This window comes from Polyodon spathula, chromosome 5, assembly GCF_017654505.1.
Source record: "Polyodon spathula isolate WHYD16114869_AA chromosome 5, ASM1765450v1, whole genome shotgun sequence".
Taxonomy (NCBI): domain Eukaryota; kingdom Metazoa; phylum Chordata; class Actinopteri; order Acipenseriformes; family Polyodontidae; genus Polyodon; species Polyodon spathula.
This window is the reverse complement of record NC_054538.1, coordinates 44,799,611-44,827,365: the sequence shown is the minus strand read 5'-3', so window position 1 is coordinate 44,827,365 and position 27,755 is coordinate 44,799,611. Positions and strand designations below refer to the sequence as shown.

The 27,755-nt window shown below is 40.1% G+C and overlaps 1 protein-coding gene across 2 annotated transcripts in view; it reads right to left on the bottom strand.

The window, feature by feature from the left end:
• Positions 1–3,012: 3,012 nt before the first annotated feature.
• LOC121315986 (EH domain-containing protein 3-like) overlaps positions 3,013–27,755 on the bottom strand; it is a 42,340-nt gene continuing 17,597 nt past the window's right edge. For both annotated transcript variants that reach the window (XM_041250642.1, XM_041250643.1), the window contains 3 exons: positions 12,369–12,781; positions 6,848–7,012; positions 3,013–6,048 (listed from right to left, as the gene is read on the bottom strand). In XM_041250642.1, coding sequence (XP_041106576.1) covers positions 5,521–6,048; positions 6,848–7,012; positions 12,369–12,781 — 1,106 coding nt within the window. In that variant the 3' untranslated portion in view covers positions 3,013–5,520. The remainder of the gene's footprint in view (positions 6,049–6,847; positions 7,013–12,368; positions 12,782–27,755) is intronic.

Genomic DNA, 27,755 nt, shown 5'->3' with positions numbered 1-27,755 from the left:
GAGAGAGAGAGAGAGAGAGAGAGAGAGAGAGAGAGAGAGAGAGAGAGAGAGAGAGAGAGAGACTGATTTAACGATGCTTTGATTATCAAATATTAACGAAAGTAAATATTTCTGTTACTAACAGTACCCGTTAGTACCACCTTAAGGGAATCTCCCATAGATTGCGTTGGATTGCTGGTCAACCAGAGTGAGTGAGGTGTTGTTGTTTAAACTTCCTTTTCTGTACAGTTAGTAAATTCTTCCTTTCTGAATTTTAGTATAGTTGCTGCACATTTTTCCTTTATTTAGTTTTATTTCTAATAAAATTGTTCCTTTGTATTCACTGGACAGGTCAAGTCTGATTAATCCGATAGACGCTGGGTTCTACATGACGAATTCAAAACAAGTTATTTTATTATTACAATTTAAACTAGTCCAAATACAAATATACCTTGCACACTACACCGTATTGCCAAGACGCTGATTCTCTGCGGACCATCTCCCTCCGCTCAATCTGCGTTGGTGTCGTCAGAGTCTCTCTCTGAGTTTGACCCTTCAGAGGCATACAGCTTGAATTGATACGGGAGACAATCCATTTTCTCTCTCTACGTCAGATCCATCACTACATGATTCACATTCATAAGAGGTGTCTGAAACTGATAAAATTAGGCTGCTCTCCCTATCACCGTAAGCCATACAGGCAGATGCAAGTAGCTTGCGGGTATCTCCCTCTGTGAGAACCCTCTGTGTGTATTTCTGGGTATTATTTGATTAATTGTAGCATGATTAAACATAATTTGGTAAAATTAATGTGATCATATGTTCAAGTGAGACCTGTTGATATTATTTTTTATGTTTTTGGTAGAAGTCAAATTCCGTGTCATAGGCTCTTTAAATTCAAAGGAATACAATAGTTCCAATTGTTCACATTCTTAAACCTAACCAGACAGTAAAACAAACCAATTAACTAGCACTTACAATCAATCTACTGTATTCATGTACAGATGTGTCAACTATTCTACATTAGACTATTCCACATACAAAGCAACAAAGTGGAAGGTTTCTACTGCCTTGTGGCTACAAAACAAGGCAGCAGATCCTCAATGAAAAAATAAATAAATAATAGAAGTGAATTTAGTGCTTATGAAGTATGAGGGACAATCTCTGGTGGCAAAATACACGAGAGCTTCCTCTCACTGAAGGCAATGCAAAAGGTCACAATGGATTAGATTCAGATAAATCAAGAATCATACTAGGGGATACCAATACTGACTATTACTAAAAATCCCCAGATTCTTCCTCCACAGAGGATAATATCTTCTGGAGCACCTGTACATCTACCGTTCCTTGTTGAAAACCACATTCTTGTAAGGAATTACCCATCTTCCCTAGCTCATATTACATAATTGTCTCCTTAATGTATGTTAATGGTGAGCTATATTGAAAACAATGGTCAAATCAAATAAAAATATATTGGTGTACCAGGAGGTATTGATTTTGTAAATTAAACAGATACCATGATGGTTCCCTCAGTGGTTAGGCCTTTATATGTCAATGAAGATACATATAGTACTTCCATAAAGGGCACAGAAGTAAGAAAGATTTAGTTTAATTGTGCAAAAGATGCATTATAACCCTCATTCCTCCCAAAGGCATTTCTGCAAAGAAACTGGGTGCATTGCCAGCCGTCACAGTGAACACATTTAAATTTACAGAAGCACTGTAGAACACTGTAACCAAGTGTGTGGTGAAACAAACAAATTAGGAAAACAATCGTTAATATGTTGTATTCATTTTTAAAGAAGCTGAGCGTTTGCCCATGAGGAATGCTTTATTAACATTTTTCACAGACTCTGAAATATACAGGTAACACAAATGCTTCAGCTTTTACAGTTTGTTGTAAGCACATTCGCAACAACCAGGTTAACATACAGAACAATGTTATATACAACACTAGTACACAATCTATTTGCTAGTAATGTCTACATGTAAAATAACCTATTTTTATTTCCCCTCACAGAGTATTTTCAATATGTTCTCATAATTCTTGGAAGCACAGTGTATGCATATGGTTTCAATGTATGAGAACTAGCCTTACTTCTCATAGACCAACGTTAGTAATGAACAGGTTTAAATAAATATATTCTAAAATGCTTAATAACAAAATGTGCAGAGAGAAGTAACAAGAAAAAGTATCTAGTTCCTTATCAGAATAATCTAGTGCCACATATTATATAAAATAAGACAGGAGAACTTGTACAGAAAATCTGATACAAAGCCAATTAATTTACCAAATAAAACTACAGCTTTGGCTTTCAAGAATAATACTGAGAAGGCATACATTTTGGATTTCATTTTATTCCTTAAATAACTAGTTCTGTAGATTTTAGCTGTAAAGTAAAACACTACTTTGGACAAATAAATGTACTCATTTAAGCAAATAGTTACTGTAAGGTTTAACTTCGTCAAATTCACTCTTAAAAGTCATTGTATACTTTATTTTGCTTACTTGAATTGATTTTATTGTACTTTCATATCTGCTCTTATTTGTATTATGATATTCTAAATGTGACATTTTTACAATGCAACACTTTGCAACATGGGTATCATTTTCTTTATTCCTCTACTGCATCTAATATAGCCTCAAATTCAGAGAGCCTTTAAAGCTGGGTTATTGACCTTTAACGAAAGCATATGGTAATACATACTTAAATAGGGCACTGTATACAGACAGTAATAGTTTGCCTATTTTTCCTATACATTTCTAAAGACACATCAGATATAAATCTGGGCAGGCTCATTTGACTGGATGGATATCCGGAGTTTAGTATATATATCTTATATATATATATAGATATATATATATATATATATCTATATATATGTATATAATATATTAATATATATATATATATATATACATATACACACACACACACACACACACACACACACACACATATATATATATATAGAAATTTATAAATATGATATTTTCTTGTTTTTTAAAGGATATATATATTTAAAAAAAAGCACATATCATATTCACTTTAGAATGAGCTGTATCAATTTACTGTAAGCCGTTAGCACGGTTTACAATAACGGTATTTTTTAAACTATGTGCTACAATAAAATAGCTATTTCACAGAGGCTGCACAGACTAGATTGGGGTAGTACTTTTTGAGCAATCAGATTAAAAAAACTAGAACATGGTCAAGGTAATTGTCCATTTTATCAGCCATTTCAACTGAATGCATGTGACTGATAGTAACTTGGTACACAATACATTTGCTTGGGTGTTGACTCTGCTGTAGAATACATTTAGCTTTGAAATCAACAACTCTGAACTCCTTTGTTAGTTATTTCCTTATTTAAATAATACAAGATTGCTGTGCTTTGTCAAAGTGGAACATTTCATTCACTACAGTTTCGAGAAGGCTAAAGTACCCATAAAGAGATTTGATCACAATGAAAGACAGTTTCATCTGTTTGAAATCTGAGTCAAGCACTTTTGAAATCCATTCCTAGACAATTCTTACTTAACAAATACAATTAAACTACTAAATAAAACAACGGAAGACAATTGTATTACCAGATTTTAATGTACCTCAATACTGTAGAAGAAATGTTTCCAATACTCACCCACAATGTATTCTAGATGGCGAGAACTGTGTGACGTAACTACACTATATTTAAGTCTTGAATATTTTAAGTTAAAAGCACCAAGAAAGAATACATAATGCGATAGCAGTAAATAAGTGCACGAGGGAGTTCACATGCAAGACCATACTGTCATTTTTGGGACACGGAGAGATGTAAAAATATCCTGAATAAGCCGCTGTCCCAATTAAAAAGGCATTTGAGCCGATCTTAGTCACAAAAAAGCCGCACTTTTTTGTATCTAAATGAAAATAAATAATACAATCACATCACATAATGATTAAATGTGAAATACATCATTTAAAATGAGTCAATCGTTTTTATTTGTAAACAAAATTATTAAAAAAAAAAATTCTACATGAAATGAAAAAGAATGGCATTGCATCTTTATCACAAGGCGAGGCATCTGCGATGCTGACACTACTTTCTTTGCAACTGCAGCCTGAGAAACCACAGGACAGACACTCCAGCTCCTTCAAGAGTTCAACATGGTTTAAGCAAATCACAGGGTAATCACATACTCACTGCACTGTGCAAACCTGTCTTACTCCAAAAAGCCATCTCCTTTCACAATTTTAAAATACTGTATCCCCATTAAACAAAGTGACTTCCCAATTAAAAAGACATAAATAGCATTGGGAAGAACTGTCTCCCACAGTTGTATCCCATTTAAGCAGAAATCCTGATTAGCAGTATCCCGATTACGTGGCGCCAACTGTATTGATTAGAGCTACTCTATAAATCTACATATTGTACACAGAATCACAGTACAGTACGTGAAGTTGCACTTTCTACGGGGGAGTCACTGTAAACCACTTATTACAAAAAGGTTAGCAAACACAAACACTCTTGGAACAAGCTACTGAACATAAAAATTGCAAAAATGTTGAAGTGCGTAATTTTAACACGCTCCCTAACAAGTTTTTAGCCTTCTCAAAAAAAAATAAAAATAAAATAAAATAATTGCCACAAAAACCTGACCGCAATAAAAAATAAAACACATAACTGACACTCCACACAGAGAAGAATAATCCACCTGAAAAACCACAGGAAGCTTGCTTTTTAAAAAAAAAAAAAAAGTTACATGTTTAAACTGTTCACTTTGGTTACAGGTCACGTTATAACTCCTAGCACAGATCACTGCAATTGCGGTTTTCTCTGCACTGTCTCACATAATGCAAACCTTAATTTAAACTGTGTGAAAGTTATCAAAGTTGCTACTATTTTAAATAAAACTATTTATGCAGTTCACTTTCTGTCTAGTAACTCACAAACTAAATGGAGTGAGTCCCCCACAACAAGTAACACTGAACTTTAGAACACTGGCAGAAAAAAAATTGCTCAGCAGAGACAATAAAAAAATACTGCATGCGTTAGTGTGCGATATGAGAATTGAATGCCCACCCTCGGGTTGGGATGCTTGGATAAACCCCTCTGGCTTCACCCTCCGGGTTTAAGTAGCCACTCACCCCTCGGGTGTGCATTCAATTGTCATCCCACACACTACCCCATGCAGTATTCTATATATCTGTACAAGAAAGAATATTTTTTTTAAATATTATGTTTATGGTAATACATGCCCTGGGTCCCTGAAGAAGACAATTTTATTATTATTTTTAATAGTATGAATCATGTACTTACCATCAATTCTACAAGTATAAATGCTAAGACTGCAATCAGTTTCCTTCAGCAACTCAAAGACTTCTGCACTTCTTGTTTGCTTTCTTTATATCACATACTAAGAAGCATGTTTAAGAGGTTTAACACAAAAGCTCAATAGCCTTTTTGTTCACCACCAATCATTTTATGAAAGCTCAAAATGACCTTCAATAAGGAGTACTACTTCTTTCCTTCACATGTTTCCTGTTGCCCCTCCTCCTTTTATTCAGTGATTTTCCTCTTAGAAGGGGGAATAAGATGGGAAGGAATATCACTTGGCAGCTCATGACCTTCCAACTTAACCTTGATAAGATGGTTAGCCAGAGCAAATTCCTCATCATCCAGCATGCCATCTTTGTCAATGTCTGCCAGCTTCCAGATCTTGCCTAGTACAGTGTTGGGCAGTTTGGACTTCACCATCTCCTTCTTGGCGTTGGCTCCTGTCACCTTCCCGTTGATGGGCGACAGGGTGTAGAAGATCTCATCATACATGGGCTTGTCTCGGGCCACCACCCACTCAATTTCGTCGATGCCTTCGCCTGCTCCTTCCCCATAACCATGGCCGAAGGGGCCGTTCATGGTGCCCTCAAAGGCGCCGCCCTTCACCACTTGGTTGGGTCTCTGCATCTCCTCCTGCTGCACCAGCACCATGAGTTGGGCGATATCGTGAGCCAGCATGTCGTCCACCGTGTCCAGCAGCTTGGACTTTAGGGGTTGGAACTTATTCAAATCATGAGACTGTAATAGCTCCTAAGAGAAGACACACAGCACACATGTGTCAGGATTTCCTATTTATGTATTATTTAATGTCATTTTATGTAGCATGAACTATAACATTACAATAAATAATGATTAACAACAGCAGTAGCATGTCATTTGGAAGGATATCAGCTTTTGAGTTGCAGTGCTCCTTTCATTACCCTAGTTTCCATTGGATTTCAAGTAAAAGGGAGAATTTTGTGTGTGTGTGTGTGTGTGTGTGTGTGTGTGTGTGTAGTGTTAACACTCAATAACTCCTGCTAAACAACATTGCAACAGGATTTTAAAGTGGCCCTTTACTTTTCCTGTTATGCCATTTGATAATGCCTTTTTTGTAAGTCTTTGTGATCAGTGTATCTAATAACAAGCCTTTTAAAATGTTAAATGTAAAAATTACTAGCTTACCCTTTTTCCCCAAAGCACAGATAAAAAAAAAAAACAACAAACTAGACATTTACTTTGTTGTGAACAAAAACACCCCCACAGCACAGTGTAATCTGAATGTCACTTGTGTGAAAATAATGGAAAAATAGATACCGTAATACAGAGAACACCCCTATTAATAAGAAGTTCACAGTACAAATTTAATTTTTAATCATCAGGAGACCCTTAACAAAATCGAATTATCATAGCTGGGTCTGAATTAAATGACAGCACTTTGTGAAGGCTATGGCACTGCCATTATTTTGATTTAATTCAAGCCCCTGTAAACATAAACTGTGGTTTGGGGGTGTTGAGACAATCATTTTGAAGCAATTCTGGAAATATTTTCTCCAAACCCATGTCTCACCTGCATTTTCTTTAGGTTGGGGAAGTCCCCTGGAGAGATCTGATGTTCCTTCTCAATCTTGCTGTAGATCTCCCCTAAACTGCCAATTAGTTCTTTTTTCTTATGTTCTTTTCCAAAGACAGCAGGCATCTCTTTCTTCAGCGAGCTAATAATGTAGGCATGCACCTGCAAAAATAATTTAAACAAAATTAAGACAGAGCAAGAATCCCTGGCAAATGTATTTTACAACTATGTATTGGTTTTTCATGACTGTCAATTCAGCACTATCCTGCTGTACTCAGGATGTAGGTGACTGTGGCCCCTGGGTACTTGTAACAAAGTATAAATTATTCTGTCCCACGGTAGGCAAGTATCTATGAGCACATACACAATTTGCTGAAATGTAACATTTGTTATATTAGGTAAACTTTCATGCGTCATGTTTTTTTTTTTTATGTCAACAAAACGCATGCCTATGGCAGGCCATACATTATCCTATAAACATTCAGGGAGAATTAACATTTTCATAGTACAGTGGTTATCAAGTGGCTTAACACGGACAAGGTTCCCGGTTTGTAACAGGGTGGAAACATGTAATTATCTTTTTCATCCTTCGGCTGAGACGTACAACCAAGGTCCTATTGTAAGTGACTCTACAGCAGTTGTTGATTCACAGTTCACCCCTTAGTCTCTGTACATCTCTCTCGAAAAAAGTGTCAGCCAAATTGCTAATTATTATTATTAATAATAATAAGACCAAAAAAAGTTGTTTATAGTTTTTCACTTACTGGAGACCATCTGATGTCAGAATGTTTGTAAATTATGAATGAGATCCATAAAAACAAAACTTTTCGTTTATACTGCTCTTGAATTGGCTGAATATACAGTAATTTGTGTGTAAAGCTTTTCAGTAAAATAATTCCCTTTTTAGTCAGCCATCAACAATAGATACAAGGTACCGTAACAATAAAGTGTTTCAAAAGCTGTGAAATGTAATAAATCAGTAATAAGCAGTAAGGGATAACAAATAAAATGTACAGTTCTGCGAAGCCTTGTTAAGACTATGTACGCAAATGCCTGTCCAAACGAGTATGCAGAAATGTCACAAAAAAAATTTTTCTCTCTAAAAGCGAAGCATCTAGCAGCTACTTAGTTCCATTATAACTGTACTCGTGGATCATAAAGGCCAACAGCCTGTTGGGACTATGCTACCTTCATCTGTCAAATTGATGTTATTTTCCTAATAAGACCTCCAATTTCCACAGTACAGTAGTCCCTTGCTAATACAGACACTTATGCCACACAGTCGGATATGCCGGACACAACCTATGTCCCTGTGGCAAAGTGCGCAGGTGTAAAGGTGATGCAGTGCTCCAAACAACAAACACAGTTCTGATGAAGTGATGGGTTTTTAAATGTAATCCAAGGGTCAAAACTGACCAACAGAAATTATAAATGAAATACAGGCAGTACACAATAATGTGTACTGCTCTGTATAATTAATGCACGAGGCAGCCCCAAATAAAGTAAACAATAACTATAACTCACATAGACACACACACACACACACACACACACAATCACCAGTCCTCAGTGAGTGCGGTAGTGCTCGTGGTGAATATACAATTTATCGTGCTCTGGGGCAGTAACGTTCCGGGTACGTGCTGGCCTCTGGCGACAGCTCTGGAATGTGTTTAGCCATCTAATAAACGAGTAATAAATTAGACAAACAAACAAAACAATCACAATACAACAATATGGGTCCTTCCGGGTTCAACGCTTTGAACTATAAATGAAGGAACAGATTATGTTGCTTTGTCCCCTACTTATACCGTCACTCATGACCCCTTGGTAAACAATTGCAGCCGCTCCTCCAATCCGCGGCTGCCACATCATTTCCCTTCCTGGTTGATGAGTTAATGTACCGAAGCTCTGCCCCTTTTCCAAATGACCGACTTCCTTTTAACCCTAGGAATGAAGTGTCAGGCCAAGAATCATTGCCTTTCTGTCACATATCTCACCGCTCAGAGTGGAGCCGAAAGAACACTCAGCTGAACCTACCTTTCCCATTACCCCCCTCCCTCCCTCCCCCTCCCGGGAAAAATAATCAGCATTTTGATGGTCTTTCCCTGCACGGTGTACTACGTGGTACATGAAGGGCCGCAATGCCAGCCAATCTTGCGTTGTTCCACACACTCCCATCTCATCCATTCTCCCTGCTTGGCCTGGGAAACTGCCTTTTCACACCTGATGCTCTCTTCCTGCTTTTGCACCTCGATGACTACCAGCTTCCTCCGTTGAGTTGGAGTTGCCTTGTGCCATGTAGGAGGAGCTGAACTGAGACCAAGACCCCCTCTTCCATGCTGAACTTGCCCCATAATATCATCGATTTGAAGGGCAGCCTAAGCGTCTTCCACAGCTTTCTTTGCCGCCCATTTTCTTCCAATTTTCAACACAGGTGTTGCCTCCCTTACGCATTTGTCGTGTGAATCTACTAATGTCATTTCCAGTCGGACTTTGGTGCACTTAAACGCCTCAGTTAGAGCAGAGACTGGTAGCTGCAGTATTCCTTTACCATAAAGTCCCACTCTAAAGAGGCAGCGTGGAACTCCCATCCATTTCCAGACGTATGAACTGATTAAATCTTCCATCTTCTGAACTGTTGTCAAGGAAACCTCATACAGAGTCAGTGGCCACAGCAGTCTTGGCAGTAGACCCAAACTGAAAGCACCAGAGTTTGTTTGCCCGGTAAAGCGCTGCTGTCTATGCTCTTCACTGCTTGTTGTCTAACTACTCCCACACGAACTGTATCCTTTAGATCCCTGTAGTACCATCTCCTTAGACTTTTCACTGGTTCTCAGACACTGTTGATATTGCCTCACCATTAATGTAGAACCTTTTATCTACTACTTTACCTTTAATTATAGATACTCCTTGATTTAGTGGGCTTGAATTGCATTCGTGCCCATTCAATGTTATTGGTTAATTTGCCCAATAACCGATTAGTGCAGGCTACTGTTGCAGTCATTGTCGTCATGTCATCCATGTATGCTCAAATTGGTGGTAATCGCATTCCAGAAGCCAAGCGCTCTCCTCCCAGTACCCATTTTGATGCCAGTGGAGAAATTGTACATCCTGCCATTATTCCAACTTCTAGGCATTGCCATGTAGTGTCAAATTCTGAAGTTGAAAAACTAAATTACAAATCTCCAGCGTAGGCTTTCACTAAATTTGTTATTGTCATCGGTATGCTGAAAAAATCAAATGCTGCCCAAAGAAGTTCATGTGGCACTGAACCATATGCATTAGCCAAATCTAGGAATGTCACATGGAGCTCCTTCCTCTCCTTTTTAGCTGAATTTGTTGCTAGATTATGCTGAATTGTTCTAAGCATCCTGGGAAACCTGGAATGCCCGCTGTGTCAAAAAAGCAGTTCTTTAATAGGCAGGTTGACAATCTCTGAGCAATAATGCTGAAGAAAATCTTGCCTTCTACGTTTAATAGGGAAATGGGATGAAACTGACCGATGCTTGTAGAATCCTTGTCTTTTGGAATAAAGACTCCACCTGCTCGGCGCCACGCTCTTGGTACAACCTGTTTTTCCCATGCCACTTTCATCAATTTCCACAGGATTCGTAGAACTCCTGAAGCACTCTTGTACACTCTGTACGGAACTCCATTAGGCCCTAGAGATGATGACGCCCTTGCTTTTTTCACAGCTTGCTCTACTTCTTTCCACTTAGGTGCACAGTCCTCCATTCAGTATTCTGGTGGATTGATAAGTGGGATGTCTTAAGGAATTGACATAGGCTCCTGCCTTTTTGAATCTGTATGCGTTTCCTCCAAATCTCTCTCCAGCTCAAACTTAAAAGCTTTTAGTGTGCCATTTCTCACTGGTGAATATCTTCTTTACAAATATGAATGGATCTTTATAAAAGTTAGTTCTCGCATGCTCCTTTCTGTAGCATTTCCGTAGGCTCTCAGCTCTGCGCAATGCTGCAAGCTCATCTTTTATGACCCTTTGTAACAGATTGAGTCCTTCCTTCTGACTTTGTTCTGCTTTTCTCCATTGCTTCCTCAGCTGCCTCCTTTCTCTAAACATTAAATCTCCTGCTGCAGTCTAGACTTTCCAGGAATAGTTTATACTTTTTCCTTCCTTTTGCTTCCATATGCGTAGATGTCCCCAAATTTATTCAGCTTCTTTTCAACTGTTCCACTTAACCTTTCCAAAGTTAAACAGAGATCCGTGTTTACTGTGTCCCTCGCAGTTTTCTCACAAGCTATTGGCCATTTAACTCCAGGCTTGTGCCCGTTGAGGTTCTTTTCTCTCTTACGCTGGTTCGTCTGACCGGGTTTGCAAGGATCACTAGGTACCCAAGCAATTAAAAATACTTCAGCTCTGGCCAAGCTAAGCAGAGTATGTCAGTCCTGATCATGTGAGCTCATAGAGTTTCAGCTGCAATGTCGGAATTACATCTTTACTTTAGTAAGGGGAAATCAAAAACTCAACACCTACTCAACCGAAGTAAAACACTACGGAAAACTTCACAATTGACTTCATGGGTTGACCTTGACAAAATAAGCTTTTCAACACCCCCCAAAAAAATAACCGGCTCAACTTCTCTGAAGGAATTAGAGATAGTAAACATTGAGGAATGATCTTATATCCTACTGGAACATTAAACATCTTGCCAACTTGTCACATTGTATTAGTGCCGTGGTGGTCCAATCCTATGAGTTTAATTAGATATGCTGTACCTGAGCTCTCAATACAAGGCTACAGGCTTTATTTCATCGAGATAGATGACTGGCATTACAGGATGTGGTTCTGTGCAGAATATGTACAAAAGAAAGCTCTGATAGTATATTTTTATATCTGTGCTCTACCGCAGCGCAGCAACAGCAGGCAAGCTCACATGCAAGTATGAACCAGAAGTACAGACATCCTGTTGCTGCAGCTGCTGGCACAGAGACATGTGTATATCACTGGGGACAAGTGCTGCATTGAACTCTTTCAAAAATGTGTCGAGATTTGTGGATCAGAGAAAACATTTCTTAAATTTATTTAAAATAAACTGAGTAGTGCCCCCCCCCTACCCCCCCGACCCCCTGGGGGTACTGTAACTAACGCTGTTAGACCTTACAATAATAAATACGTGAATTACCAATGATCACATAGTGTCCTGGTGTCACAAAGTTAATGCTGCTTGGTGGACCATGGTCATTATCTAATGAGATTATGATTGGAATCGTTCATATTGTATAGTTTAACATTAGACACAAATAGAAACTGAATGGTAAGAATATAATGGTAAGTAATACTGTAGGTTATTTTATATATTCATTGTTTCTTAAAAAGGCATATCTGTTTTAGGTTTTAGATTGCATTCCATCACTGTCACTGCAGATAAAACAAAAACAAATAAATAAAACAGGAATGAAAACAAATCAAACAAATACAAGGAATGTTGATATAAAGGATAAGGTTGCTCCCACCGAATGTCATTGATTAAAAACATTTTTTTTTTATTTTTTTATTCACCTTGGCAAGCCTTGCCCTCTTGATCAGGTCATTCAGCTTCCTCAAAGCAGCATTTCGTGGTAGACTCTGAATATCCTTAAACAGGTCTTGCTCCTCTGCCTCAAAGAGCTTGCGGTTGTCAGGAATGTGCAGCGGGTGAGACCAGAAGGAGCCGATGTAAACCCGGATCACCTCGGGAGTGTTGACAATCTTCCCCAGCGACCACATCAAGGCACCATAGACCCTCATCAGTTGCTGGGTCTCGATCTGGTCAGCTTTGTTCAGGACCACACGGATCTTGTCCTCGTGGTTCTTCAGCGCCTTGATCACATCAGAGAACTCGTCTGAGATGTCCAGCTTGTGGGCATCGAACAGGAGAATGATTCGGTCAACTCTCTCTGCAAACCACTCCAGCACCGCAGCAAAGTCATAACCTGTGAAAGAGAAGGACAAAACTCACTGGGATGCTACAGCAAGACAGAGACAACTTACTGGATCACTATTAGTAGAGTAGGGAATATGGTTTTGTCGAGGGAAAACAAGCTAATTGTTGAGCTTGTTGTGTAAAACCATGTAGAAAACTACAAGTGGCAATTGTTAGGTCAATTACCTGTAAGCACATAGCTCAAAACTACACAGATTAGTCTTTTACACAGCACAACGCAGGTGGACAGAAGAGCCTTTAACTCTTTCAGCATGTAGTAACTTTGCAAAAAGACAACACATGGCACAGATCAGGGGATGAGTATAGAAAAAAAAATATCAAAAGGCCTCTATTATCCCTTGGAGACGATTATTAAAAGAAGTGGAAAGTGTATGGCACCACCAAGACCTAAATTCTGTCCTAGATCAGGCCACCCCTCCAAACTGGATGACCCAGCAAGGAGGAGACTGCTCAGAGAGGCTACCAAGAGGCCAACAGCAACCTTGCAAGAGCTACGGGCTTTTATGGCCAAGACTGGTCAAACTGTGCATGTGACAACAATATCCCCAAGCACTCCACAAATCTGGCCTGTATGGTAGGGTGGCAAGAAGGAAGCCATTACTCAAGAAAGCCAACCTTGAATCCCATTTGAAGTATGCATGCAAAAAAAAAAAAAAAAAAAAAAAAAAAAAACCTCAGGAGATTCTGTAGCCATGTGGCAAAAAAGTTGTGTGGTCTGATGAAACTAAACGAACTTTTTGGCCTAAATGCAAAGCGTTATGTTTGTCGCAAACCCAACACAGCGCATCACCCAAAGAACACCATCTCTACTGTGAAGCATGGTGGTGGCAGCATCATTTTTTTTTTGTGAACAATTGTTTTTTTAATAACAGAAACAAAACATAACAAAAAAATAATAAACTATATACAACATTGCCAATGCTTGCACATTAAAATAATAATAAAATAAGAAAAAGTTACTAAAATATTGTTATCTAAAAATAAAATTACATAACAAAAACAGAAGCTAGTATGAAGGTAATGGAAAGAAAGCCCATGTCATTTAAACATCAGCGTAGCCAAATCGGCAGCAGTTGCACCCCATGACTGTATAGTTGTCAGAAATGCCTTAATCCCGACTGTGGAGCATTCCAAAAAAAAAAAAAAAAAAAAAAAAAAAAAAAACAATGCTTTTAAAGTCCGAGAGCCAGGTAGCAATCATAGGAGGAGTAGGGTCTATCCAAAGCCGTAAAATTGATTTCTTGGCTGCAGTTAACCCTGCCGAAGTATCCTGCTCTGGTGTAGAGAAAGGCCCAGGGAGAAGTCATCACTCAATAGAAATACAACCAGATTTTTTATGATCTGAACCTCCGTCAGCTCAGTAATAGTTTGAGCTACACTGTCCCAGAACGCAGCCACAATTGGACATTCCCAAAACATGTGTAGGTATGTGCCCACTGCACCAGTCTGACAAACTGCACAGAGCGGACTAGGGGACCTTTTCATTTTAAAAAGTATGCATGGAGTAGCATATGCTTTATGGATAAGTTCAAAGTGTATTAATTGGTAAGCTGGGTTCTTGGAAGCTAAAATCATATTGTTCCATACATCATCCCAATCAGGAGAAAAGACCAGCTTTTCCATTTCACGCTCCCAAATTTGGCAGAGTATTACATGCTTGTTTTAGCAAGTGTCCATAGATAGTTGAGACTGTCCCTCGTGAACAGCTGTCTGTCACCACTCTGTCTATCAAAGGATGAGGACACACATCTGAGTCCTAGAACCCCATAGGCACGTAAAGCAGACCTTAGTCTTAAATATAGAAAATAAGAGAAACCTGAGAGAGAGAAGTCTTCCTTGAATTCCTAGAAAGTTCAAAGGCCTTCACTGTTAAAAATTATCTTTAAAACTATGCACACCGCTATTTGACCTGGCAGGGTATATAAAAGGCTTACCTCCTGTCAGTAAATGATTATTACTCCAAACGGACCTCCTATAAAATTTTTCCACATCGTACGAAGTTTTTAATGAATTTGCAACAATATGGCCAAATCTGAAATGTTAATTTTTCTTGGGGATGCCAGTAAATAAGTCCTGTAGTCTATGTGGGTGAACGATAACTGCTCCCAAATTGCACCAGGCAACCTTTGAGTCTATGTTGGTCCATGTTTTTAAGGCTCTAACTAGAAAAGCCCAATAGCATAGCATAGAATTATTTCAATTCTGATTGCAGATTTGAAATCCTTGACAAATTATGAAGCTACAATATACTCTAGGTTTTTTTTCTACAATACTTGGAAAAAGGTTGAAATTGGGCATTTTTAAAAATATTACTTATTTTACATTTGCCATTTCGGAGGTTGATTTTTGTAAAATACAATGCATTATAAAACCTTATCTAGCTCTGCAACTGAACATGATATTTCAATAATGATTTCAGATTTGAAATCCTTGGAAAATTGTGCAGCTACAATATAGTCTAAGTTTTTTTTATATAATACAGTAAATCCCTCGCCAACCGCGTATTTGACAGTTGCGGAATTCATGTATACATTGTATTCCTTTTGTATACCAATTTGCCAACCGCGGCATATAGATTTGTGTATATGCGGTTTTGCACGGAAACATGACACATCCGCATTTGCTTCTGCGTCATCTTGTGTATTCTTGCGCGCTCCCATCTCGCCAGCATCTTCTCCAGCTTTGTCTCGTGTACTAGTCATAGTAGTATGCGCATGCGGTCTCGTTGCTCAGTGTTAACTTAATTTAATTGTCACTAGTCAACAACACCTTGGCCTTGAACTCTAAGAATTCAAGTTAAATAAAACATTATTTTTTTATTATAATTGTATTACTTTTTACATGTTACATTACCCAGTATGTTATAGTATTTGTTACTGTGTTTTTCATTTGCGTTTAGTGAAGGAAAATGCAACTTAGATAGGCTTTGATAAGTGTAACTGCGGCCGTGAAGAACCTAACCCCCTATTTCCCATAAGCTCTAGTATTTACCAACCGCGGTTTTGCCAACCACGGTTGGCGAGGGATTACTGTACTTGGAAGGAGGTTGAAATTGGCCATTTAAAAAAAAAAAAAAAAATTCATATTTCGATAATTGTCAGGTGTAACTCAAAAGAAAAAAAATAAAATAAAATCATCCAACAACAAAATAAATTACATCTACTTAATGCCTTTCTGTAGGTGTATTGGGTTTTAATGTCTGATTTAAGGTTCCAAAACTACAAGTGCTTAAACACAAAGTGTTCATATTTATCACGAAACATGGTCATTGCCCGTAGGCAGCATAGGGTTAAAGAGGGAGACTAAGTAAGGGAGAATTAGAGGGAGGAGTGGGGGTATGAGGGAAGAAGAGGTGGGTGGGTCTTTGAGATGACAGAGAAAAGTTCAAGTATGGAAGTAGGGGGGAAGTCAGTAAAGACAGTGTTAAGAACAAGTGGAGGTGGAATAGAAAGCTGGGGGAGGGGGCTAATCTGGGGGAGAGTCAGGAGGTGGAGACAAATGGTGCCGATTTTGGTGGTGAAATATTGAGAGAGGTTGTTAGCTGTGAGGGTGGAGAGGGACGGAGATTGGAATAAGGGGGGGGGCGGGGGGGCGGAGAGTAGCTTGTTAAGTGTTGAGAAGAGCCGTAGGGGATGAGGGGCCACAGCAGTAATGAGGGTTAGGAAATAGTCGTGCTTGGCTAGTTCCAGAGCAGAAAGGAATTTAGAGAGAAAGGAGTGAAAGTCTTGGAGGTTGGAAGGACTTAGAGTCGCTCATCATGGCACAAGATACAGCGGTCCATTTTAAGGGCAGGGGTAAGCGATGGTTGGGGGGGCCTAAGTGAGGGACAGTAAGGGTGTGTGGGTGCAAGGGAGTTAAGAGAGGAGGATAGCACAGTAGCTAGGATGTTAGAGGCTAAGTCCGGGTGAAGAAGAAGAGGAAGTGGTGTCTAGGGTATGGAGATTACGGCAGAGGATAGGGAGTAGAGGAAGAAATGGTCAAAGGGAGGTTGAGGGGAAGTTATGATGGATGATGATGCCTTACAACCAGAGACGAAGATAAGGTCAAGGGTACTACCTGATGTGTGGGTAGCGGGGAGGGGAGAAGTAAGATGTTAAACGAGTTGGTGAGGTGGAGGAGGGCAGAAGCAATGGGGGAACAATGTAGTTGGAGGCAGGACCGCTGCCTTTACCAACTGGGTGGAGGGTGTGGTAGAAGGTGGTGACAGAGGAGTTAAGGGCAGTAGGGTGGCGAGGGGGAGAGTCAGGAGGTGGAGATGAATGGTGCCGATTTTGGTGGTGAAATATTGAGAGAGGTCGTTAGCTGTGAGGGTGGAGAGGGACGGAGATTGGAATAAGACTCACTCACACAAAGCCTGGAATTAGACAAGGTCAGTACTGAAAGCAGGGGGTGACTGGAGGGAAGTACTTTGGGTAGGGAGGGGGTGGGGAGGAAAGACAGAAAAGCACAGATCAGGAGAAGGGTACAAAAAATATCAAAGTATCTGAAAATCCCTGTGAGCACAGTCTACTCAATCATCAAGCAATGGAAGTAGCATTGTACCACCCAGACACTGCCTAGATCAGGCCGTCCCGCCAAACTGAGCAGCCGGGCAAGGATGAAACTGGACAGGGATGCCACTGTGAGGCCAACGACAACTTTGAGAGAGCTAAGTTCAGTGGCTGAGATGGGAGAAAATGGCATCAGTCAACAATATCCAGAACACTTCACAAAAGTAGCCTGTGTGGCAGGGTGGCAAGAAGGAAGCCGTTACTAAAAATAAGCCATCTCAACGCCCACATGGGGTTTGCAACAAAGCACCCGAGTGATCCTGCAAAAATGTGGCAAAAGGTGTTGTGGTCAGACGAGACCAAATTGGAACTTTCTGGCCTAAATGCCAAGCGTTACGTTTGGTGCAGACCCAACACAGCACATCTTCCAGTCAACACCATCCCTACAGTCAAGCATGCTGGTGGTGGCAGTAACATGCTATGGGGACTGGAAAGCTTGTTAGGACTGAAGGAAAAATGGATGGAGCAAAGTACAGGCAAATACTAGAGGAAAACCTGTTTCAGTCTGCTAAAGACTTAAAACTGGAACAAAAATTCACCTTTCAGCAGGACAATGATCCAACGCACAAGACCAAAGCTAAATTGGAGAGGCTTAAGAATAACAAAGCGAATATCCTTGAGTGGCCCAGTCAAAGTCCTAACTTGAATCTGTGGAAAGACTTGAAAACTGCTGTCCATAAACAATCCCCAAGCAACTTGAGAGAGCTTGAGCAAATCTGCCAAGAAAAATGGGCACAAATTGTACCAAGCCGGTGTGCAAAGTTAGAGACTTACCCAAAAAGACTTGCGGCTGTAATTGCTGCCAAAGGTGCTTCCACCAAATATGGTATCACCAGCGCTTCTTGGACCCAGGCCGCAACTGGTACTGCAGGTGTTTTTTGTTTTTCCAAATTCATTTTTATGGGTGTACAGAGGAGAGTACGTGAGAGCGAGAGGAGAAAAAGAAATTTAAACAAAACCTATACAATCTGTGAAGGTGATTGCCCAGCCTGACCTCTAGTCAGTTTGTGCTTGAGATTTGTTTTTGTTTGAATATTTACTTTGCTGTGTGAGCACAGTAATTTGTTTAAATATATATTCATTTTTTGTTATTTAAATAAATGGCACTGCAGCCTCTTTTTGCCCTGCAGTTCTGTGTTTGTTTTCTTCCTGCATTCTGGCCTGATGTCACCACTCTGTCAACCCTGTCACAGTCAGCTTCTCTTGAAGACTGCAAAACTTAGGACAGTTTAGGATAATTTCCTACATGAAAATAAAACAAAGTGTTGGTTTAATTATAAAATTAAGATACACCAGTTTATGATTTGTTTGTTTGTACTGCACTGACGAAGGCCAGTGGCTGCAACGAGACACAATCTTGATAGCTGACATTTGGCGAGTGCTTGGCGTTTGATTATTTAATTTTGTACATATAACTTAACATTAGGTTCTCATGTGAGTGCCAGCAGAAATTGTTGGTACGCACCAAATTAGGGGGTCATTATCCAAGTCGCTGTCTAGCTCCACCCCCTCCTCCGACAGTTCAAACAATTGGGATGGCAGTGTCAGAAACCACAACAATAGTTTCTGAATGTTTAAGTAGGAGTCCGGATTGCTGGTTATTACATTGCTTAACAAACCATCACGCATTTTAAAGTAAAATGGTTAAGTAAATGTATTTTTTTAAGCTCACATTTAAAATAGAACAGCTTTCAAGCATCAACATCTCCTACATCCCAGCTCAGTTAATGCCACTCCCAGTAACTGCATCACTCTTCTCTGAATGGACGGCTTAATAGAGATCCCTGCTATCATTGGTTATTTCAAGTGCCCATTAAAAGAAAATTATTGATCTTATGAACCGCAGTGGTTCCACCTATTGCTCCTCATTTTTTAATAAAAACTTGCAGCCACTGATATAGCAGGGAGGGGCTGTAATTAAATTGGAACCCTCCCAAAGGTTGCTGACACAGCCCAGAGACACCCCCCACTTTTTAAAAGTACTTCTCGTTTTATATTTTAATATACAATCTAAGCCTAAAGCAAATCGGCTATTCGATCACCAAACACAAAAGATAGTACACAGATAGAACACAAATGTAAAAGGATGAGGGAAGAAAAAAAAAATCAGTTGTACAGCTTTTTAGCATGAGGTGGTGATGTACCCACCCTTTAAAGTTGTAGTGTTTTAGACGCACACTTTCTTAGTGTCGGGATTTCTTAGTGTTGGAATTGTGCAGGGTATGTGCGTGCTATGTAACGGTGGTGAGAGACTGTCTCTCCTTTTGTGTTTAAAGATATCCCATGTGCCTTAGTGGGATGTCAACACTGCCTCTGTTTTACATAAATACGGAAGTATTTAAATAACTGTAACACTCAACTGGTTTATAGCCGACACATGTATGTATGTGCTCTGCTTTAAGAATTTATTTTATTTATTTATTTATTTTTTACAGGGAATGGCAAAAAGTATATAAAATGTAAAGCAATGGATGCTGTACACCATCTGACCTATATTCAAATACAAGAATTCATGCTAGTCCATCCCACAATTATAACCACTGAATATGTGGGACGCGCAGTCTTCATTTTTATCCTCCTGCAATGTAGTGTAATTTATATATGAGATATTTAGGTCACTTTTCATATTTTTTTTTCTTACACAGTCCTAAATTTCCACTACAGCTGCCAGGACAGGAGGTGATGAAGTAATGTTTAATGCTCTGTCTGCTTTGAAAGGCTTTGGACTACTGACAAGTAGAATGAGGCCCTTTGATGTAACAGTGCTATAGTAAATAAACATTGAATCCTGCCATTCACATTCCTGCACAGGTCCCACATTACTACGCAGCAGGCCCAGTTTCAAAGAAACAGACAGCAACTGATTTTAGTTTTATTTTAAGCCTAAAAACACAGCTGTAGAGATAGTGTCGTGATGACATTTAAAAGGAAAATAAATGCCATTTAAAATTTGGGAAAACTCTTCTTAGTGGCCATTAAAAAAAGTCAGTAATTTTAAACTACCAATTTTAAAAGCGTTAGATTTACAACATTTTGAGAATTAAAAAAGGTAGCCATTGAGGAAAAAAAATAAATCGTAACAGCATACAGGTAGACACTCATCCCCATATTGACTACACATTCATGCGTCACTCTTTAACCAACCTGTGAATAATCAATACTACAATTACCATACCCTGTTAATTCTGTTTTGCAACTGGAGCCATTTTGGCTCCACAATAACCTCCTTGTTTTAAGCCAAGCAAACCTGCCACTTGCCTCCCTATGGTCCTAAAACCTTACCTGTACCCATCACCAACACCCACAAAAACCCACTATTTTATTAATAAATAAACAAAACACCACTATTTACACATGCAGGGCATTCAGCCCTTTTTAATGTATGTTAACACAAAGTGCTTTATGTTTGTGAAAGTCTGTGGTAACAGTACATACAACGAACTACAGTAAGTGCCGCAAAACCATCAGCTCTGATACAATATAAAAGGTGAAAATGTTAGATTATTAACCCTTGTTCCGAAAAATAGGAATATTAACCACTGCAAATGGGTTTTTCCCCTTTAAGACACCCAAACTTGAAACTTTGTACCATAAGACTTCAGAGCAGTGTGATGCAGCTGCTGCTCCGCCCCCGAGAGCATCAAGGAGCTGCATGCACCGACAACCATGTCATTTTCCTTGCGACCATGAACGCTGCGACCCTGAAGTTAATGGTTAATATTCCTATTTCACGGAACCAGGGTTATGATAATAACCTAAAGTTCCCTTTCAAGTAGGAAATATTAACCATTACAAATGGGTGAAGTATACCCAAGCTGTTGCAAGAACAAGGAAGTACCTTGCTGAGCTACAAAGCTGAGCCAAAACCACCTTGTGCTAGTAACCAGCATCCAGCAATAGCTGGAAGAAACGGAAGATGAAAAAACATACCTAATGTTCTGTTGTGAGGGTGGATTGGGAAGCCGCCCTCAGCACTTTAGAGCCGGAACCAGGGTTACGCAGATCTACAACAATCAGTCGGTAGAACCTAGTAAAAACATGGGGACGGAAGCCCACACAGCTGCATTGCATATGTCCTGGACAGATGCACCCTGGAACAAAGCCCATGAAGTTGTCTGACCCCTGGTGGAATGGCCAGTGAGCTTCTCTGGTGGTGGCAGACTGTCCAGTTCAAAAGCAGTCTTAACTGTGCCTGTGAATCAACTATTTCAGACAGAAGCTGTTCAGACAGAGCCTGTCCCTGGGACTTTGCTCTGGAACAGAAAAATAATTGTTCTGACTGCTTCTAGCTTTTAGTCCTGTCAACATATGTTAATGTCCGCACAGGGCAAACCATATAGAGCTGGCACTCCCTGTCAGATTGGAAAGGAGGGAGATAGGAAGCTGATTAACGTGAAAAGCCAAGTTAGTACAAAGAGTAACCTTCAATCTGCCCTTTGAAAATTTTAAACAGGCTTTTGAAACAGAGAATGCTTGCATTTCAGTCACCCGCTTAACAGAGGTGATTGCAAGCAAGAAAGCCGCTTTGAAAGACAAATTTGAGCTCCGCTGAGTGCATGGCTCAAACGGAGGTTTCATCAGTACATTACGCACTACATTCAACCTCCAGCGAGGAACCTCATCCTTCACCAGTGGCCTAAGCTGCCGGGTGCCTTTCAATATTTGCCCCACCAGGAAATAAGCCCCTGGGGAGACAATCTATTTTTTGCATGGCACACGAGATGGCTGCCAAATAGACGGAGATTTCCTCTCATCAAAAAGGTCCTGTAAAAATTGCAGTATAACTGCCATGGGACATGTCGTGGCTTCAAACCCACAAGACAAGCACCTCACTTGAAACACACCCTACTTGTACCCATATTGGGAACATGTATAGACTGCCCTGGTGTTTTGCAGGGTGTCAATTAGCTTGTTCAATAACCCCAGTCGGCTCCAATGCAGCCGTTCATGGGCCAGACCCAGAGCAGTCGGCTTGATGGGTTGGAGTGCCACAAAGTGCCCTGCACCTAACTAAGCAGGTCAGCAGTTCCCATAGCTAGTAGTTCAGGAGCTGCAGCAGGGAGGAGAACCAAACTCTCCTGGGTCAGTATAGGGCTATTAAGAGCACCCTGACCCGGTTCTGCCTGACTTTCTCCAGACATAGCGATAGCAGCGTGAGCGGTGTAAATGCATTGCCACAGGTGCTTGCCACAGGTTTACCAGTGCATCTACTCACAGAGGTCCACCACCTCCTGTGTGCTGACTCCTGAGAGGCAAAGAGGTCTACCTCTGCTCTCCCGAATCTCTCCCAAATGAGACTCACAACCTCGGGATTGAGTCTCCATTCTGCACCGCTGGGTACCCCTCTCAAGAGGAGGTCCACAGCCCAATTCATCACCCCAGGTAGGTGAACTTCCAGGAATGAGAGGAGGTTCTGTTGTGCCCATTGCAGAAGCTTGTGGGCCACACGGTGGAGACACAATACATTTTACAAACAAGTGTCACTGCACAATAGACAGTGTCAATGCACAGATCAGTATCAGTACACACAATATAGTGTCAGTCGCACAACACACACATACAAATTAGTGTATCAATATGGACAGCAGTGTACACTTTAGAGAGTATCAGTGCATACAGCAGACAGTGTCAGTATGATAGTGTACACAGCAGATAGTGCGACTCGGTACCGATATAGTGCACTCGATACAGACGCACAGCACCGAACGGTAACCTCGGTCCAGGTATTACCAGGAGCAGGGATGACAGTGTCGCAGTTACTGTTGTGGTGTATTAACGGGCAATCCCATTGTAAGACGACCACTGGCTAACCTTCCAGTCAGTACAGACATGAGACTGGGAGCAGCCTGCCTGTAAACAAGCCTTTGTAAGAGTGTGCCGATAACTACACTAATACAGCAAGCTGATGAAGTTGGCACACCCACCGATAAGTTTCACTCCTTACTCTAAGAAAAAAGAGAAAGAAACACAAAGATATTATAACAATATCAAAATATACAGTAGATTTTACACTCGACTGGAGCACGAAGCAAACACGGTGAAAAGTAAAAGAATATTGCACAGCCAAAGGAGTGCTAAGAATCCTGGCGGGACTTCACCAGCACTTGGCTGAAAACTCAAAAGCTAGAGATAAACCAATTTTACTTCAGCGATTCAATATTTTAATTCAACATTTAAACAAAATGTGAAAGAAAGGTAAATTAGAAAGTTGATAATTTAATATTAACCCCCTCTCATGTATTCAGGATCAGCTGAAAAGGAAAATGGCATTGCAGTGCACACAGCTCCTTTATGCTCTCGGGGGCAAAACTGGGATCCATTCAATGTATGTATTAATAAAATACAAAATAAAACGTTGACTTTAGTTAATGCATGTAAAAGGAGTGGCAGAGAGGAACCCTACCGGAAACAAACAAAAAAAAAAAAAAGCAGAATCACTCTGGTCTTCTCCAGCACCAAGACACCGCTACCCGAAATATGGACTACTATGCATTTGGTAGTGAAATAGTGTACAAGTGTTAGTGACTCTGTGCATGTTGGAAGACAAACAAGCTTTTCTGCTGGCCATGTCTACTTTTCGTTAACGAGAAGAGTGTGTGGAATAAGGCTGTTTACCACGATTTAAACAATTTACACAATGCCTGCAAACGTCATGAAACTAGCCAGCAACACCTAACAGCGTGTATACAGTTACGAACATGTGGACAAGCTCACACTGATCTGTAGTTGTCTGACAGCAAGTCTGTTCATTTAACACAATGAAAAAGTCCATTAGAATTGTGAGACTAATTCATATAGTATGTCATCTCGGAGAACAAGAGTTGGCATTTCATGGGCACAACAAATCTGATGACTCCCGGAATCGTGGAAATTATGTCGAAACCTTACCTTAAGTCAGTGAGTTTACCTTAACCTTAAAGTCAGTGAGTTTGACCCTTTACCTAAGCAGCATTTGGAAACCTCAACAGATTTTTTTGTGGTAACAAGATTCAGAATGACCTAAAATCGAAGCAATGAGTAATGTCCAACTTAATGCCATTGCCAAAGAAATTGAGGAGGCACCATTTGTTGCTATTCTACTTGATGAAACCTCAGATATAGCCAATAAGTCGCATCTTTCGACCGCGCTGTGTTTTGTGACCAAGGACATGGGTGTTGTGGAATGCTTTGCTGGCTTTACTCATGTTAGTGACAGTCGGATTGCAGCTGCCTTTTTCCAGCATGTTGATGCGGTGTGCCAAAAGTTTAAAATGTGGTGACAAGTTGGTTGCTCAGACATACAACAGTGCAACAGTAATGGCAGGCAAAGTAAGTGGACTTCAGAAAAATGTGCGTAAAAAGTTCCCTTGTGCACTTTTGGTACACTAACATGCACATGTTTTACATCTTGTCCTCTGTTTTGCAGCAAAGAATATTAGGTAATGCAGGATTTTTTCCAAAAATTAGGACAGAATAGCTGTGCTTTTCTCCATCTAGTAGGCGGTCTGAGCTTCTTCGCTACAGTTAAACGAAGACTGCATTCTGTTTGTACCACTAGGTGGAATTTTCACTAGAAAATAAACAAACTGATAAGCAGAGCAAAGAAGCTCTGAACGAACTCTCTGAAAGTGTGGTGCAAAATCCAGCAGACTGGGACGCTCCATGCTATTCCTCAGCAATGGCTTTCTGACCATGACTGACGATGTTGAGTTTGTGGTTCTCCTCTGCCTCTACAGCAACACACTCGAAATAACATAAGTGTTGATCGACGTACTTCAAACCAAGATGTATGAAATATGTTTGTATTCAGCAGATTAGCGACACACCTGACCGAATTCACCGAAAGCAACAAACATTTGATGAGTTTTGGAAAGAGGTGTCAGAGCTCAGTGTATTTGAACCAAAGGCAAAACAAGAGCGAGACAAGAAAGTTCAGATGACCAAACAAGATATAAAATGTATTTTTTTTAAGGTCATTAACAACATCAGTGAACAGCTGTCAGTAAGATTTGAAAGTGTAGAGAAACTTGAGCTAGTTGCTGAATCCAAAATGATTCACGGAGTTCCAGACACAGTTTCCGGTTGATGCTATGAAATCTCTGGAAGCATCCTATCTGAATGTTTTTGACAATAGTCGGTTTCGTGCTGAACTGTGTGCTGTGTATAACTCAAATCAGCTGCACGGGAAAGGTGCGTTTGACCTGTATAAAACAATGCATAAGCTGGACTTACAAAACTTGTTTTTCTGAGGTCAACAAGTTGGCAGCATAAATTCCAGCCACATTCCAGCCACACTTCTACCAAAGCTACGTCTACGCCTGCGACGTCAGCACGTCTGTCTCCACCCCCACAGAGGACAAGCTACATGCAAAAACGGCACCCACCTCCATAAACTTTCTTCAGCCTACTGCATAGAATGTACGCAGCGACCAAAGAATTGTAATGGATACATTTCTATTTCAGGGAACCAGGGTTATGATAATAACCCTACGTTCCCTTTCAAGTATGAAATGTATTCCATTACACATGGTTAAGTATACCTAAAGCCGCTGCAAGGACATGACCTGCAGAACAGCCAATTTTGCATGACCGATGGATTGCCATACTGATAAGACACAATAACGTCTACAGAATGCATAAATAAGCCTGTATTACCTTGTGAAGGTGTGAGGAGTGGCCTACACCGCTGCATCACAAATGTCAGAGACCAATGCACCCTGAAAAAAATGCCCAAGAGGTAGCAAACCCCTGGTGGAATGACCAGTGACCTTCTCTGGAGGAGGCAAGTTAGCTTGCTCGTAAGCAATCTTAACTGTCTCCACTATCCAATTGGACAGCCTCTGTTTTGATAGAGCTTGACCGTGGTTTTTAGCTCCAAAACATATAAACAGTTACTCAGACTGTCGCCAAGTTTTTGTCCTGTCAACATAATACACTGACCGGGCAAAGCACATGGAGCCGACGCTCCTCATTTGACTGGAATGGAGGAAGATGGAAAGCCTCCATTGAAAAAGCTGGCATGCTCCTTTTAGAAACTGACCAGCCAGAAAATGAGCCCCTGGGACACAGAGTCAATTTTAACATGGCAAGCAGAGATGGCTTCAGAGTCGAGGGGGGACTTACCCTCATCAAAGAGGTCCTGCAAAAACTGCAGAATGACTAGCATGGAGTAACAGAAACAAAGCATTAAAAAAATAAAAATAAATAAACTATTTACAACATTGCCAATGCTTGCACATTAAAATAATAATAAATAAGAAAAAAGTTATTACAATATTATTATCTAAAAATAAAATTACATACCATAAACAGAAGCTAGTATAAAGGTAATCGGAAGTAAGCCCAACTCATTTAAACATCAGCGTAGCCAAATCTGAAGCAGTTGCACTCTATGCCTGTATAGTTGTCAGACATGCCTTATTAATCCTTGCTGTGGAGCATTCCAAAAAAACAATGCTTCTTAAGTCTGAGAGCCAGGTAGCAAAATCATAGGAGGAGTAGGGTCTATCCAAAGCTGTAAAATGGATTTATTGGCTGCAGTTAACCCTGCCAAAGTACCCTGTTCTGGTGAAGAGAAAGGCCCAGGGAGGAGTCATCATTCAATAGAAATACAACCAGATTTTTTATGCTCTGAACCTCCGTCAGCTCAGTAATAGTTTGAGCTACACTGTCCCAGAACGCAGCCACAATTGGACATTCCCAAAACATGTGTAGGTATGTGCCCACTGCACCAGTCTGACAAACTGCACAGAGCGGACTAGGGGACCTTTTCATTTTAAAAAGTATGTATGGAGTAGCACATGCTTTATGGATAAGTTTAAAGTGTATTAATTGTTGAGCTGGGTTCTTGGAAGCTAAAAACATATTGTTCCACACACTGTCCCAATCAGGAGAATAGCCCAGCTTTTCCATTTCACGCTCCCAAATTTTTGTAACTGGCAGAGTATTACATGCTTATTTTAGCAAGTCTCCATAGATAGTTGAGACTGTCTCTCTTGAACAGCTGTCTGTCAACACCCAGTCTATCAAAGGATGAGGACACACATCCGAGTCCTAAAGAACCCCATAGGCACATAAAGCAGACTTTAGTCTTAAATATAGAAAATAAGAAAAACCTGGGAGAGAGAAGTCTTCCTTGAGTTCCTGGAACGTTCGAAGGCCTTTACTGTTAAAAATATCTTTAAAACTATGCACACCGCTATTTGACCAGACAGGGTATATAAAAGGCTTACCTCCTCTCAGTAAATGATTATTATTCCAAATAGTAGAAAAAATGAAAAAACTTAAAATGGACCTCCCATAAATTTTTCCACATCGTACCAAGTTTTTAATGAATTTGCAACAATAGGGACAAATTTGAAATTTAACTCCTGTAGTCTATGTGGGTGAACTATAACTGCTCCCAAATTGTGCCAGGTGACCTTTGAGTCTATG